The sequence below is a fragment of the Chlorocebus sabaeus genome, chromosome 13 (assembly GCF_047675955.1).
Source record: "Chlorocebus sabaeus isolate Y175 chromosome 13, mChlSab1.0.hap1, whole genome shotgun sequence".
Taxonomy (NCBI): Eukaryota; Metazoa; Chordata; class Mammalia; order Primates; family Cercopithecidae; genus Chlorocebus; species Chlorocebus sabaeus.
Window position 1 is genome coordinate 67,955,391 of NC_132916.1, and position 15,297 is coordinate 67,970,687.

The 15,297-nt window shown below is 41.1% G+C and overlaps 1 protein-coding gene across 4 annotated transcripts in view; it reads left to right on the top strand.

The window, feature by feature from the left end:
* AIG1 (androgen induced 1) overlaps nt 1-15,297 on the top strand; it is a 270,247-nt gene that overhangs the window by 214,073 nt on the left and 40,877 nt on the right. For 2 of the 4 annotated variants that reach the window (XM_008006815.3, XM_008006812.3), the window contains exon 4: nt 5,232-5,347. The exons of the other annotated variants lie outside the window; for them this stretch is intronic. In XM_008006815.3, coding sequence (XP_008005006.1) covers nt 5,232-5,347 — 116 coding nt within the window. The remainder of the gene's footprint in view (nt 1-5,231; nt 5,348-15,297) is intronic. 4 annotated transcript variants of the gene reach the window in all.

Here is a 15,297-nt window from a genome sequence, read left to right on the forward strand (position 1 = left end):
GAAAGTTCATTTTTTCTTCTGATTCTAAAAGAAACTAAGACATTTTCATGGGCCCTGGCACTGTGTCTACTGTCCCTAAAGCATATGTGGGTCAGCTCTGGCATGTGTTATAGCAAAACTCCTTAGCTCTTCATGAGAAGCCTAATTTAATCCAGCTACCTCATTTTACAAAGAATAATACTAAGCTTCACACACGTGTGAAAACCTGTGAGTCTGAGAGTGAGCAAGGACAAAATCAGAACTAGATCTCGGAGGCCAGCCTCCTAATCTTTCCACTTCATTACACTGCTGTCTTCCTTTGAGCCTCTTCCGCAAAAGCCCTTTTTCTTGTCCCATCTGCTTCAGGGTCTTCACATCAGAATTAATCATGGGTCCTTGAGTGAATCCAGCCCCATCTCAGGTGTGAGGACTGCTCTGTGTGGAGGTGACACCCCTTGTGGATCTCTTCTGCAGATAGACCTTTGTCACGGGAGGCCGGTCGGTTCACAGCATCCATGGCAGTGGAGTCAGTTCACTCCGCTGCATCACGGGGGACCCACCAAGACCCCAGTAAGAAAAACACAAATGATGCAACAAATCAGGATAGATTTAGGCTTGGTTTTTGGACACAATCTTCCAAATTATAGCTCCTCATTAAAACTAGCTAAAATGGATGATAGAGCTTGGGATAGGTTCACCACTGATATCCTAGACCAGCACTTTCTACGTTGGAGTTTATATGGAAGACCAAAGGTTTACTCCTTGGGCTGTCAATGCTTCATTTTACCTAGCCCTTCAAACAAGTCAAGCCTTGTTTTTAACTCAGCTCCTGGGGAATGGTTCTGTTGACCACGTACTGCAGAGAACAGTCCAAACAATTCTTAAGAGCCAAGAGCCACCTCTGGTGACCAGACTTTGTAACCTTCTCATTTATCCAAGATGGACCTACATCTACCTGAAAATACTATAAGTTGTAAATGGTATTTGTGTTTGGGGAAACAGAAACAGATCATGCTTCAGTTCACTTCCAGCCATCTGTAAGTGTCATCATACCACTAGAAAGTTCTGACTTTCAAAAAGTAACAGATCCTGGTGAGGTTGCGAAGAAAAGGGAACACTTATACACTGTTGGTGGGAGTGTAATTCAGCCCATTGTCAAAAACAGCATGACAACTCCTCAAAGAGATAAAAGTAGAACTACCATTAGACCCAGCAATCCCATCACTGGGCACATACCCAGAAGAATAGAAATCATTCTACCATAAAGGTATATGCACACAAATGTTCATTGCAGCACCACTCACAATAGCAAAGGCATGGAATCAACCTAAATGCCCATCAGTGACAGATTGGATAAAGAAAATGTGGTACTTGTATACCACAGAATACTATGCAGCCATAACAAAGAATGAGATCACATCTTTTGCAGGAACATGGATGGAGCTGGAGACTGTTATCCTTAGTAAACTAATGCAGGAACAGAAAACCAAACACTGCATGTTCTCACTTATAAGTGGAAGCTAAATGATAAGAATTTATGAACATAAAGAAAGAAATAACAGACACTGGGGTCTACTTGAGGGGGGAGGTTGGGAGGAAGGAGAGGAGCAGAAAGGATAATGATTGGGTACTGGGCTTAAAACCTGGGTGATGAGATAGTATGTACAACGAACCCCCATGACGTGTGGTTACCTATATAACAAACCTTCACATGTACCCCCAAATCTAAAATAAAAGTTAAAAAAAAGTTCTGACTCTATGCTAGCTAATGTTATTGTTTATTATTATTCATATGATAATATACCACAGGAAAAACATATTTAGCAAAAATCATTTTTTACAGTGAAGACCTTTTTATTTGTTTTGAGGCCCAACCAAAAACTAATTCCAATCTGTTGGGAGATAATGTAAGTGATCTGCAATTATGCACTCCTACAGGTTTATTGATTCAAACATTATTCAACTGTGATATCTTGTAAAAATATAATTCTAATGCAGAAAGAAAGAGCATGAGATCTGGAGGCATACAGAACTGGTTTTCTTTTTTTTTTTTGAGACGGAGTCTCGCTCTGTCCCCCTGGCTGGAGTGCAGTGGCCCGATCTCGGCTCACTGCAAGCTCCGCCGCCCGGGTTCACGCCATTCTCCTGCCTCAGCCTCCTGAGTAGCTGGGACTACAGGTGCCCGCCACCGCGCCCAGCTAAGTTTTTGTATTTTTAGTAGAGACGGGGTTTCACCGTGGTCTCGATCTCCTGACCTTGTGATCCGCCCGCCTCGGCCTCCCAAAATGCTGAGATTACAGGCGTGAGCCACTGCGCCCGGCCCAGAACTGGTTTTCTATCCTACCTCTAGACCTACTAGCTCTGTGATCTTAGGCAAAATAATTAACCTTTCTGAGCCTTTTTTGCCCCATCTACGGAATAGAGTTGATAATATCCATATAGGATGTTGTTTTGAAGATTAAATTATGTGAAAAAACGTTGACTGAGTACCTCTCTTGTGCCATGCTCTTTTCTAAGTGCTGCAGATACCACAGTGAGCAAAATGTAAGAGTGCTGTTCTTATGCAGTGATGATTTTAACTGGAGTTAAATATTTCCCTTCTGGTTCTTAAGTCATTGAAGCAGAGTATTGCCTGAGAATGGATTAGAACTGGATTTCACGTACCTGTAGTTCTAAAATAATTATCTCTCTTGCTGCTATGGATTTTAAGTTATAACTCAACTGCTAAAGGTTACTTATTCAGCAGGACCATTCATAGTTTTTTACCATTCTTTTAGTTCACAAAACTTTAGTTAACTGTAAGGCAACGTTTATATTTGCAGCAAATATTTTACACTAATTTATGTTTGTTAATATATACTATGTATAAATAAGCATAACTTACATTATAAATTTCTAGACAGGGAGATCCACAGTCTTTAGTGCATGAAAATTCCAAATGATAAGCTGTTACCTTGACATAGAAAAACCTACTAAGATTTGTCACTGGACAAACCTGCACATACGCAGCTAGCCACAAAAAGATCTTTTGTCTGTGGTTATGTCACTGATGGGACAAGTTGCTCCTGTTTAGTGGTGATGACGCCAATGATGAAGTGATCTAGAAAGATATTCCTTTTTCAAATTGATTTTCTTCCTGGAATGATTACAGTACATGCTGATTTTCCCAGATACATCTGATCATCAGCAACTATCAGATGTCCTATCTGGAAGATAGGCATACATTTTATCACTTTCCTTGATAAAATAATGACAACTGAATAAGCATATTCTGATTGGTTATTTATACAACCAATATTTATTTATTAAAAAATGGAGGATTTTCTACTTTATTTGGAGCAATGAATGAAGGGTAGAACTTAAGAAATGCATTAATATCAGTGATCCAAAAGTAATGTCATTGTCATTTATAACCCACACAGGCCCTCAGGGTCAGCATTATCATCAGTATAAAGGTTTGATCTGCAGGTATTTTTCTTCTGTGTAAGATTTGATAAGACATAGCCTTATTGCCAGGTGTACATTTGAATTTTACATGAATGCACCATTGAAAACTACTGTTGCCATCTCAAACTGTTGGCGACATTCCAGGCGGATGTCATCTGAGGTAACTATAATGAAAAATCAATCAATCTTTAAAATGCATACTGTCTCTGTATTAGCACACATATACATTGGCTTGCATGACTTTCTTCAGAGCTAATTATACTGTTTTTAAAAAATAGTAATGAAGAAGATAAAAGATAAATATAAAGCTACCCAACTGTGGAATCACTCACCTGATTTTCTCAGAACGCCACACTCTAATTACTAATATATTGGCAGTCAGCACAGTTATCTAAAGGAGAATGCTTAAGGCAAAGATTGTCCACTGTCTTAATATTTCTTAAAAATCATGCCTTTCTATTTTTTTCTAAGAATATAAACAACAGGTTGCTCCAAAGATATTCATTTAGATATCCCCAACATGCCTTTTGCCTGCCAAGGCCCACTTGCCACCTGGTTCCATTTTACTAAAATACTTATTAGACTTTGAAAATCATAATATTCAATTTCCTGCCTTTGCCTTGAATACACAAATAATACAGGAAGAGCAAGGCAACGATTCTTTCACGGCTGTTTAGGAAGTACTAAATAGAATTTAAACCTGCTGATGGGTCAGTTTTCAGTTCTGCCATCTTTATACTCTTGAGAAAGTCTCCAATATTGGAAGGTAAATATATATCCTGACCCACTTTTATCTTAGAAACTCTTTGTTCCTCATATCTGTCCACTAAATATCAAAACCGAGGGCATCTGAACATTTGAAAGGTTTAAGAATTTTAGTTTCCTTTCTTCTTACCTATAGATGGGATAAATTTCATCTCCATCCTGTTCCAATAAACTTAGTGTCTAGAGTAACCACTGGATCAGAAAAACAAAAAGATGTTCTACTCAGCTTCTTGGAATTCTGCCTTCAGACATCATATCTAAATTCATGCACTGCTGGTCCAAACTGGCACACCCTTTCTGGAAGCTAATTTGGCGTTGTTTGCTAACCTGCTGCTCGCGCACACATAATTTGGCATTATTTATCAACAGCCTTAAAATCTGTATAGCCTTTGACAACAGAAACATAATTGAACATTCAGACAAAGAGTTCTATGAAAGATGTTCATCATGATGTTTTTAATAAATGAAAGGTTGAAAATCTTTTACATCTTGATATCCAGGAACAAGAATTGGTTAAATAAATCTTGGTATAGCCATATAATGGAGTTCTCCAAAGCTATGGTCAAGACCGATTTTCTAGAAGAATTTCTAAAATGCCATATCAGAAATTCTCATGCTGCAATATTATGATAAAAATCCAAAACAAAATTTCACACACAGTATGATATTAACTATGTATAAGTAATATGAACAGGGAAAGAAAAAATGGGACATACACCAAAATGTTAACAGTGGTTATTGTTACTCCTTTCTTTTGTTCCAGTTTTTTCTTAGACATTTTTCTATGTTATCAAAATTCTCTGTAATGAGCAAAAACTAAAATAAAATTTCAAAAATTAAGATACAGAAGAAAAATATTAATGGAGCAATCAAGGCACTATGTGGTTTTATGTCCATTCTACTTCTTTGGCGAGCCGTAGACTTCTTTCTGCCTGACACTTTCCTAGGAATTTATAGTGTGCATTCTCCTACCGGAGAAAAAACAACTACAGAAAGACAATGATAAGAATCTGTGTCACCTAGTCTCTGTTATTTTCCAGCACACCACGGTTCTGCCCTTTATATTAATCGAGATGAGGACATCGCACCATCAGTATCCCAGCAGGAGCAGCGGACTCACCGCCATATGTACCTTCTCTGTTGGCTATATATTATGGTAAGGACCATGCCTGCTGGGCTTTCCTATTGTATTAGATTCTGCACTGCTAAATTTGGGCACATATTTCATTATGGATATAATCACTAACAGATTCACACTGTGTGCCTCATTTGGTCCAAGACCTGTGCTTTGTCTCGTTTCCCCAGATGCTTATATTTTTAGAAAGTATATGCCAAACCTCACACAACAGGAATTTGTTGAACAATCCCATGTAAGCAGTGGTTCTTCCAAGGCTACATTTTTCAACTCTTTTTCAAACTAAATGTTTTTCTTGGACACCGGTTTTATTGCTTAAGGGCTTTTTTGCTTTGGGATTTTGTTGTTGCTTTCGTTGGGGGGAAGGGGAGTTGCAGCAAACACAGATGAGAACAGAAGTGACCTCTTAGAGCAATGACTTTAAACTTACTAGGAAACAAGTGAAAATTGTACATTTTCCCTGGTGCATTTAAAACGTACTCCAGAATTAGCTGTTACATGGAGAATGCATTAAATTGTTTTGTTTTTAAATATTGGGGTAAATAAAACACAAGAAATCTTCATTTGATCTATTGTGCACAGTTCAGATCGAAGTGTGAGGTGCCAAATTTATCTGATAAAAGAATTTTTGCCTGGCGAGTCTACCTCACATTAATTTCAGTTCTTATCAGGTTTTTAACACTTCAAAAATTATTTATCTTAACATAGAGAATTTCTTATTTCTCTTTATAATTCCAAGTCCTCTTTGACATATTAACACGCACAGAGGAGTTCCCTCCTGCCAGCATTTCTGCCTCTTGGGACTCTTCTGTCCTGAGTTCTGGGTCACCATCCCCTCCTTTAAGCCTGAAGGACTGGATAATGTTCTTCCAAACACCCCTCAACTGTACTTAATCCCCCCAAATCCTAGAGCTCTTTGGGAGGCCCTGTCTCCATGGAGCATCTTGCTCCAGCTGGAGTTGAAATATAAAATAAAGGATGCTACAGTACATGACACACTTTGCATAATTGCATGATGCCCCAAATCTGAGCAGAAAGGAGATTTGCTTCAGGAAGTCCCACCCTCTGGCTGGATATAAGGAGACATCCAGAGGATGTCCATATGGACAAGCATGAGCCACTGCGTCCAGCTGGGAGGAACTTTACGACCATGTGGTCCTCCCAGCTGGGCGTGGTGGTTCACGCTTGTAATCCCAGCACTTTGGGAGGCCCAGGCAGACAGATCACTTGAGACCAGGAGTTCAAGACCAGTCTTGCCAACATGGTGAAACCCCATCTCTACTAAAAATATAAAAAATTAGCCAGGTGTGGTGGTGGGCATCTGTAATCCCACCTACTCGGGAGGCTGAGGTGTAAGAATCTCTTGAACCCGGGAGGCAGAAGTTGCAGCAAGCCGAGATCGCACAACTGCACTCCACCCTAGGCAACAAAACAAGACTGTGTCTCAAAAATAAATAAATAAATAGATAAATAAATAAGCTCCTCCCATTGGCCCCTCCTTCAACTAGTAAAGACCACTTGCAAGGACTAGGGAAGTGTTTGTTTTCCTAATTACTTTCTAAGCTTTTTCCCTCATCCTAAACCTTAAGTTTCTCTGATAGAAAATGTCCAAATGATCAGAACTCATACCTGCAATATGACTAAAGTTATGTCTTAAAAATGGATTTATGTGCTTTATACATATGAACTTACATTCAAAGGAGTGTTATCTTTCAGAAGAGTCAAGTAGGGAGGCTGCACAATTATTCCAGGGATGCCATGATGTTTAAAACATACCTGGAACTGCCTATAGCCATAGTTTAAAAATCAGTCTCACTTCCCACCCCTACCCCAAATACGGTCTCATTACTTTGCACTCCTATTTGCTTACCTGTGGAAAAGGCAAGTTCTTTACTCTGGGAACTCTGGGTATATTTCTGCAAATTCATTTATATGCTATTAAATTATCTGCATCTTGTAGAGCCCCAGAGATTTCAGGAACTATGTACTTTCTGATGGCCTGTCTTCCGTTGTGGGTAGAATCAGTCCACGTTCCAAAGAGACACATGGGAAATGCCACATAGTCCTCATTATAGACCCCCAAGATCCCTCATGAAAATGAAGCATTACTTATGCTCTGTGTGCCAAGTGAGGCTTGCCAGCTCTGCATACTCCCTAAGCAAACCAGTACTTGTTTGGACATGTATTTACATTAACCAGTGAATTCTCTCAGATTTGTTCTGAGAAAGCATTCAAAGTAGACTTTGTCCTTTGGTGTTCTGCCCTGGCCATTCATAACTATGCCAAAAGCTAAACAATGGCCCTCACGTCATGTCACATTATGTAAATCCAAGATTTTAATTGTTATCAAAAGGGTACTGGCTTTTGCTTCCTTTCAGACTATGTTAGGGCCAACATACCAGTGACACAACAGCCAAAGGTTTGGGATATGAAATCTTTTGATAGCATACCAGGGTTGTAACCGGACATTCCAGAGCCCCATGCCAAGATGAAAGAAAGCATTCCTCTCATCACATGCTAATTATAAAAGAAATAGATGGACTGTGCAATACTGAGTAAGGTTGAGCTAAATCTATACCTCAGGGGCTGCTGGCCAGGCTGGCTGGCTGTTTTGCTGGGACTCTAACTTACTGTCCAGTTAGACTCAGCTGGCCCTCCTCATCTGAATCTATTCTCTTCCCAGGTTTGGATAGTGAGAGTAGAGAAAGTGAGGGACCTGGACTTTCCCCATTGACTGGTTCCCATTGAGCTCCCATTCTTGGTGGCTCTGTTTCCCAGCCCCGTTGCAGTCCTCCCCAGGCTTAGCATCTAAAGGCCATCCCAATCTCCTTCCATGACAACTTCTGCCTCTTTGTCATGTTTCTCTTTCCCCCAGCCCAAACATCACCTGTCCATTTGTGGGGAGCTCTTAACTCCTTTCCTGGGCACTCCCCTGATCATCATCCCCCACAACACGCATTTCTCTGCACCTGTTTGTGAGATTTTCCCCAATCATTGAGAGGACCCTTATTTATAGCATTCTGGATACATACGGAGGTCTCCTTGGTGTCTGATGTAAGAGTTTAAGTATCAGGAATCATAATGGGTACCACTCCTTTGAGCCAGACACTGTGCCAAGTTCAGTTCAAATATTATTTGGTTGCCCAAACAGTCCTTAAAGATAGGCATGATATCTTGCCCATTTTTACAGGGAAGCATGCTGAAGTTTAGAGAGAGTACATGACTTGCCCAGGATGAGCCACTGGACTATTGCCAGAACTACGGTATAAGCCCCAGTGTGTGGCTCCAGATTGTAGTCTGTTAACTGGACCCTCCACTGCCCTTGCTGTGTGAAGAGTAACTCTATGAATGAACATACTGAGTTTTTTATTTTGTTGAGAAGAAATACATAAGAACCAGCCAAGCCTGGTAGCTGAGGCCACTTTCTGGGTTGGAAACATTTCTAGACTTTAGCTTTCTCAGAAGTAAAACAGGGAGGAGGACAGAATGTACCTCGTAGTTGGAAAGACACTGTTACTGCATATAAAGTCCATAGAACAATGCCTGACTCACAGTAAAAAAAAAAAAAAAAAACCTATATTTGCTATTTATCAGTTCTGAAATGCTCCTCAACAAATAGTAGTATAAACAGTAATGTTTTCTTTTCAAGGCTTGAGAATTTTAGTTACCATAAATGTTTTCTTTTTACTCATTCTGGTGGATCATTTGCACAAAATCAAAAACAATTTTAGTAGTCATAAACAACTCTAAGGGATATGAAAATATATATTTTTTAATTATAAAAGAATGATTAGGAAATCTTACAGGGGTACTGGGTAACAACAGGGAGCTGTAAAATCATGGACTCCTGACTCTTGTTGCCTTCTGGTTGACATTTATAAAAGAGAAGACATCTTTGCTCCACCTTGTGCAGTCGTCTGGGGCTGAATCTTTTCCCAGGCTGCCTCCACCCTCACTTCCAAGCACCTGGAATCCTTGTCTCTCTGCAGTTCTGCTGCTTCTCATTGCTCTGCCTTTCAATCTGCAAGATACAGAAAGAGGAAACCAACTCAGACCCTAGGAAATGTACATCCTCAAGACTTCAAGAGTAGTCTCTGTCCTGAGGAGTCTTCTTCCAGCCCCTGGCTATTCTCCCCTCCTTCAGGGGTTTCTCATTCAGTCGGAGCCCATGTGAGATGTCAGAAGCCATGTATAACACATGTTGATCTCTCAACCCAGGACACATCAAGAACAAGTAGGCGTTAGTGAAGGGGACGAAATGGATCCTGGGTGTTTCCACTTAAGTATAAATATTCCTTGTCAACTGCTGTGAGTGTATTTAAGGCAAAATAGAGATGTCTGTTGTCTCTGGGCCCTAGTGGTTTTAAACAAATTCCATATTCCAAATCTCATTTCCCAAATGTGTTCATTGAATAACTTTCCAACTCAGAAAATAAAGCAAAGTAAAATCAGAATTGTTAATGGAAAAAGCAAACTCTGTAAAATATTTAAAGAGGTTTATTCTGAGCAAACATGAGTGAGCATAGCCCAGAGAACAGTATCAAGAGGTCCTGAGAAAGTGTGCCCAAGACTGTTGGTTTACAGTTTGATTTTATACATTTTAGAGGGACAGAAGTTACAAGCAAAGATGTGAATCTATACATGTAAGGTATGCATTGGTTTGACCTTAAAAGGCAGGATGTCTCAAAGAAGTAGTGGGTGGTTACAAGTCATAGGTGGATTCAAAGATTTTTCTGATTGGGAGTTGTTTGAAAGAGTTAAGCTTTGTCTAAAGACTTTAAGTCAGTAGAAATAAATGCTTGAGTTAAGATAAAGGAGATTGTGGAGACCAAGTTTCTTGTTATGTAGATGAAGCCTCATAGGTGGCAGCCTTCAGAGAGAATGGATGGTAAATGTCTCTTTTCAGACCCTAAATGGCATCAGGCTCTTGGTTAATCTCTTCTGGATCCAGGAATGTCCTGGCTGTATTAATGGAGACTTTCTACAAATGCAAAGATCCCCCACAAAAGATGGCTCTGCAGAGCCATTTCAAAATATGTCAAAGAAATATATTTTGGGCTAAGATATGTTTTATTTCCTTCAAAACCTACCATCTGTTATGTGATGCTACATCAAAATCAGGTTGAAATTTGGAATCTTATTGCCATGAAGTGTCTGTTTTGTTAGTCTTATGATCTCTATTTTCAAGTTAATCCTGGTCGGTTATGCCTAAACTCCAAAAAGGAGAGGGTACAATTAGGCATGTCTAACCTGCCTTCCCCTAATGGCTGCGAATTCCATTCTTCAGGTTTCTCTAGGGTCCCGTTGGCCCAGAGGGGGTCCATTCAGTTGGTTGAGAGGCTTAGGATTTTATTTTTGGTTTACAGAATGAAGTGTGTTCATTCTTTTACGATCATTTCTAAATTATTTCATGTCAGAATTCTATCTTCCACAAATTTGATTGTCTCTCAACTGGGCAATTTTGGATGATTTTTTGGCTTCTTGTTGAAATGTTTTTGTATCTCAAGTTTCTGCTGGAAACATACATTACTTTTTATTTACATACAGTATTTGTAAGCCAGAGAAAAAGTTCTCAAAAATAAAAATAAGAGTGTACTCAAATTTTAAAGTCTTAGAATATTTAGCTATGAATGAGTAAAATTTTTAGGAAAAAATTTGTACCCTCTTTACTAAGAAAATGAAATTTTAGACCACATTCAATTCCTTCCATTTAATCAGATGTTTCTTCACCAGTTAAACAAATCTGGCCGACATGTGTTATTTGACCAGCAGATGACATTTTTCTCAGTTCAACTTGACTCTTTCACTCCACCATAGCTGTTGACTTTTATATCTGTAATGGTTTGTGTACATTTTTCTGATTTTCTGGCATTAGAGAACCGAGTCCAAGATGAATGAAGTTGATAATGTTACTGGTGGCATATACGTATGGGTCTGCAGCAACCTCATTTCTTGCCTCCTCAGAAGAAAGAATTTGACCAAGGGGCATAAGGCAGGGTGAGACTGAGGCAAGTTTTAGAACAGGAGTGAAAGTTTATTTAAAAGCTTTAGAGCATGAATGAAAGGAAGAAAAGAACCCTTGGAAGAGGGTCAAGTGGGCAACTTGGGAGATCAAGTGTGCAGTTTGACCTTCTGACTTGGTGTTTTATGTGTTGGCATGCTTTCGGGGTCTTGTGTTCCTTTCCCCCTGATTCTTTCCTTGGAGTGGGCTGCCCACATGCACAGTGGCCTACCAGCACTTGGCAGGGGCCGCATGCTCAGTGTGTTTATTGGAGTTGCGTGCATGCTCACTTGCAGCATTCTTCCCTTACCAGTTGAATGCTCCTAGAAGGTCATATACCAATTAAACTCCACCATTTTGCCTCTTAGTGTGCATGCTTGAGCACACTCACCCAACTCCTGAGATCTTATCAGGAAGCTGTTGATCATGAACTTTAGGTGTCTTTCTCCATTGGGAGACTGCCTTTCCCTGGTGCCAACTGCAACCAATTATTATTTTAAAGAGGCAGTTTTAACAACAACTGACTGACCATCACCTGATAGTTGCCTGACATTCTTGTTTGTAGGGAGGTAGTGGGGGAATGCTCTCCTGCCCTTTCATGTCTGACTAACTACCTACTGCAGCAATAAGTATCTCACATTCTGGGGCTTATAAGAGACAGACAAAGGACTCTTCTCACTCACTATCACCAAGTCCATCCATGCTCCATCATGCCCGTCTTCCCCACCCTCTTCCCAAGTTGGGGAAGAGGGACAGGGTCTTTGCAGTCTTGAGTTTTGGATCTAGGGGAGCCATTGGGGGAAGGAAAGGCCTCTCCATACTGACCAAAGCCAAGTGTGAATCTCTAAGGGAATCCCTGATAAATAATAGCGATGAGGCAGGAATTTAGGAAGCTGACTTGTTAGCCTTCCTTATGTCTCCTATTTAAGCAAGGAAAAGAGTCTTGGAAAGATATGGCAGGGCAGAGGGAAGGGAAGCTGTAAAGCGGCCTGTGGTCCCATCATTGTAAGTGTCAAAGTTTCTTGTAGATCTGGTTTGACATAGAGGAAGGTTGCTGGAGTTGAGCTGTCTTGATGGTAGCCCACCCAAGAAAGAATGGCTCCTGGGCAAGGGTTTTCCAGCAGCAGGAAACCATGGGGTGTGCTACCCTGGACAGGAACCAGGGGGTGTTAAAGAGGTCTAGCTGGAGCCAGCCAGATCCCCCACATAAGGAAGCTCTTCATTGCAGAAACCCTTCAGAGACCCCTGCAAACCTCACACATATGCACCGATGCAGAGGTGGGCACCTGGACTTCAGCCTCACAGCACTGATCAGTGGGAAGCAGGGATTTGCCAACCACAGGGAAAGTGCCTCGCACAAGCACAGGCAGTGAAGTCAGAAGATATTCATCCTTGTTCCCTTTCCCCCACCAGAAAGGAAAGAGGCATCTCAGAACCAGGCCATGTCCCCCTCTTCTACTTCAGGGTCTTGGAGTACATGGAATAAAGAAGTAAACCCCCTCCCATTCAGGGTTCCAGGAATAAGCCTGGTGTGTTCAAGGAAAGCAGAAGGCCACTGTGTGTGGAAACAGAGTGACGGGGAGAGTGCACAGAGCTCCTAGGGTGAGGGAAGGAGAGCGTTATAGGCCACTGAAAAGACTGCCCTTAATTCAAATTGGGAGTCATTGGAAGGTTTGGACAGAGACTTGACATGAACTGAGACATTTCTAAGGAATCACTTTGGCCAATGTGTTAAGAGTGGATTGAAGGCAAGGGTAGAACAAGGAGAAGAGAAAGGAAGGCTATAGAAGAAATCCTGCTAAGAGATGAAGTGGCCTGGACCCTGGTGGTAGAAATGGCGTTAATAGGATTCTGGATATATTTTGAAGGTAGAGTCAACAGGATTTCCTGGCCAAGTTTAAATTAAACTCTGGACTCAGCCCCTTTAATAATGTTTAACCTTGGTATGGAAGGCAAAATAATGCCCACCACAAACCCCCAAAGATATCCACATCCTAAAATCCCCAGAACTTTTGGACATGGCACATGTTAAAAGGGACTTTGCAGGTGTGATTAAGGTAAGGACCTTGTGATGGGCAGGTTAGCCTGCTTTGTCCAGGTGGACCCAGTCTAATCCTGTGAACCCTTAAGAGTAGAGAGCCATTCACAACTGTGGTCAGAGAGACATGACTGCAGAAGGACAGTTAGAAAGATGCAGTGGAAAAAGGACTCGAACTGCCATTGCTGGCTTTGAAGACAGAGGAAGGGGCTGTGAGCACTGAACAAGGACCCCCTCTAGAAGCGGAAAAAGGCAAGGAAAGGGATTCTCCCCATAGAGCTTCCAGAAAGGAACTCAGCCCTGCTGACACCTTAATTTTAGCTCAATAAGACCTGTTATACTTCTAACCTGTAGAATTCTCCGATGAATGTGTGTTGTTTTAAGCCACAAGTCTATGGCAATGTGTCATAGTAGCAGGAAAAAAACGAATACTTGAACAAATCACTTAATCTCTATGGGCCTCAATTTCCTTATCTGAAAAAAAAAAAAAAAAAAGGATGATGATAGTGATCAGGCAGGATTGCTGTGAGAATCAGAAAAATGAGTATACAATGTTCAGCACCTAACTGGCACTCAGTTCCAGTGGCCATTATTATTCTGTTTACACGCTAGGAATACTCCATCCTCAGAAAGCCTCAGCTTAGCTCTTTCTGCAACTTTTTTCCCTCATGAACCTTACCCTGGAAGGCAGAAGTCCAGATCTTTGAAGTTAGATGCTCCTTGTTTAGTTCCCCTCTTCCTGGGGTCTTTGAGCAAATTACTTATCCTCTCTTAGCCTCATTGCTACCACCTTTAAAATGGGAAAGAACGCCTGCCTCAGAGAGTTGTGAGGATTAGAGAGTCCATAGGGATGCTCAGGAAATGAGAACATCTTTCCTTCCTCCTAGGCAACAAAATTCCTGAATGCCTGCAGAGACCCTAGGAGAAAGGCTCATTTTCTTTTTCTCTCTCTCTCTTCCCCACGACCCTTACTTTACTTTCTTTTTATTCTCTGTTCTTCATACAAGTTTTGGTCCTACTTTACAGGATGTGTGGCTCTTCATAACCTATTAAGAATGTTAAATAGTTTTCTGAAATTTTCTTATGGTTCATATATTAAGTTATTTCCGGAGCTCTGCTTTTCCCATGAGATTTGAGAATGTCATTACTTTCCCATTATTCCAATCTGCGTATTTGTACAAGCACGTTGCTGAGAATGCACTATTTTCTCATCTTGTAAGGAAAAGTCTATCTGGGCAGTTGAAAGCCTGACAACAGAGAGTGTGTCTTGCCCTTGGCCCCTGAGAATGTCCACTTGGGTGTTGGTCAAATCGACTTTTTAGACCTGCATCTGTATAGAAAAGGCTTATGTATATAATCTATCTCAATCCCCAGTATTTATTATTCTGCGTTTTTTGTTCTTCTACCCCAACAGCTGGTTCTTAGACATTCTGGGAGTACATGAACAACTAGAATTCCCCATGTGCTATTAACCTTGCCCCACCCTGAAGTCATGTTTTATGTGGTTATGATCGTTCCCACACTCCCTAGCTTCCCTACAGCCATGCCCACACCGCTGCTTCTTTTCCCCATAGTCTGCTCAGATCACCAGTGTGATGCTGCTTGTGCCCTTGATGCTACTTGGCAATTTTCCTGTGGATTTCTCCAGCCATCTGTATTCACTCCCTCTGCCTCCACCTCACTCTCCCAGTCCTCCCAGCAGATGGCCTGGCCTTTTATTTCACAGAGAAGATAAAAGACTCTAAACAGGGACTCCTTCGATCTCCCCCTGCAAACATCATTTCTGCACCCATCCTCTCTTCAGCTCCTGAGACAATAGGAAAACGGTCTCTATGTCTTTCAGCAAGCAATCCTTCCTTCTGGACTCTGGCTTCATACCCTTCCAGCTCTCCTGGGACCCCATTCGTGCTCATCACTTCATTCTCCTGTAAC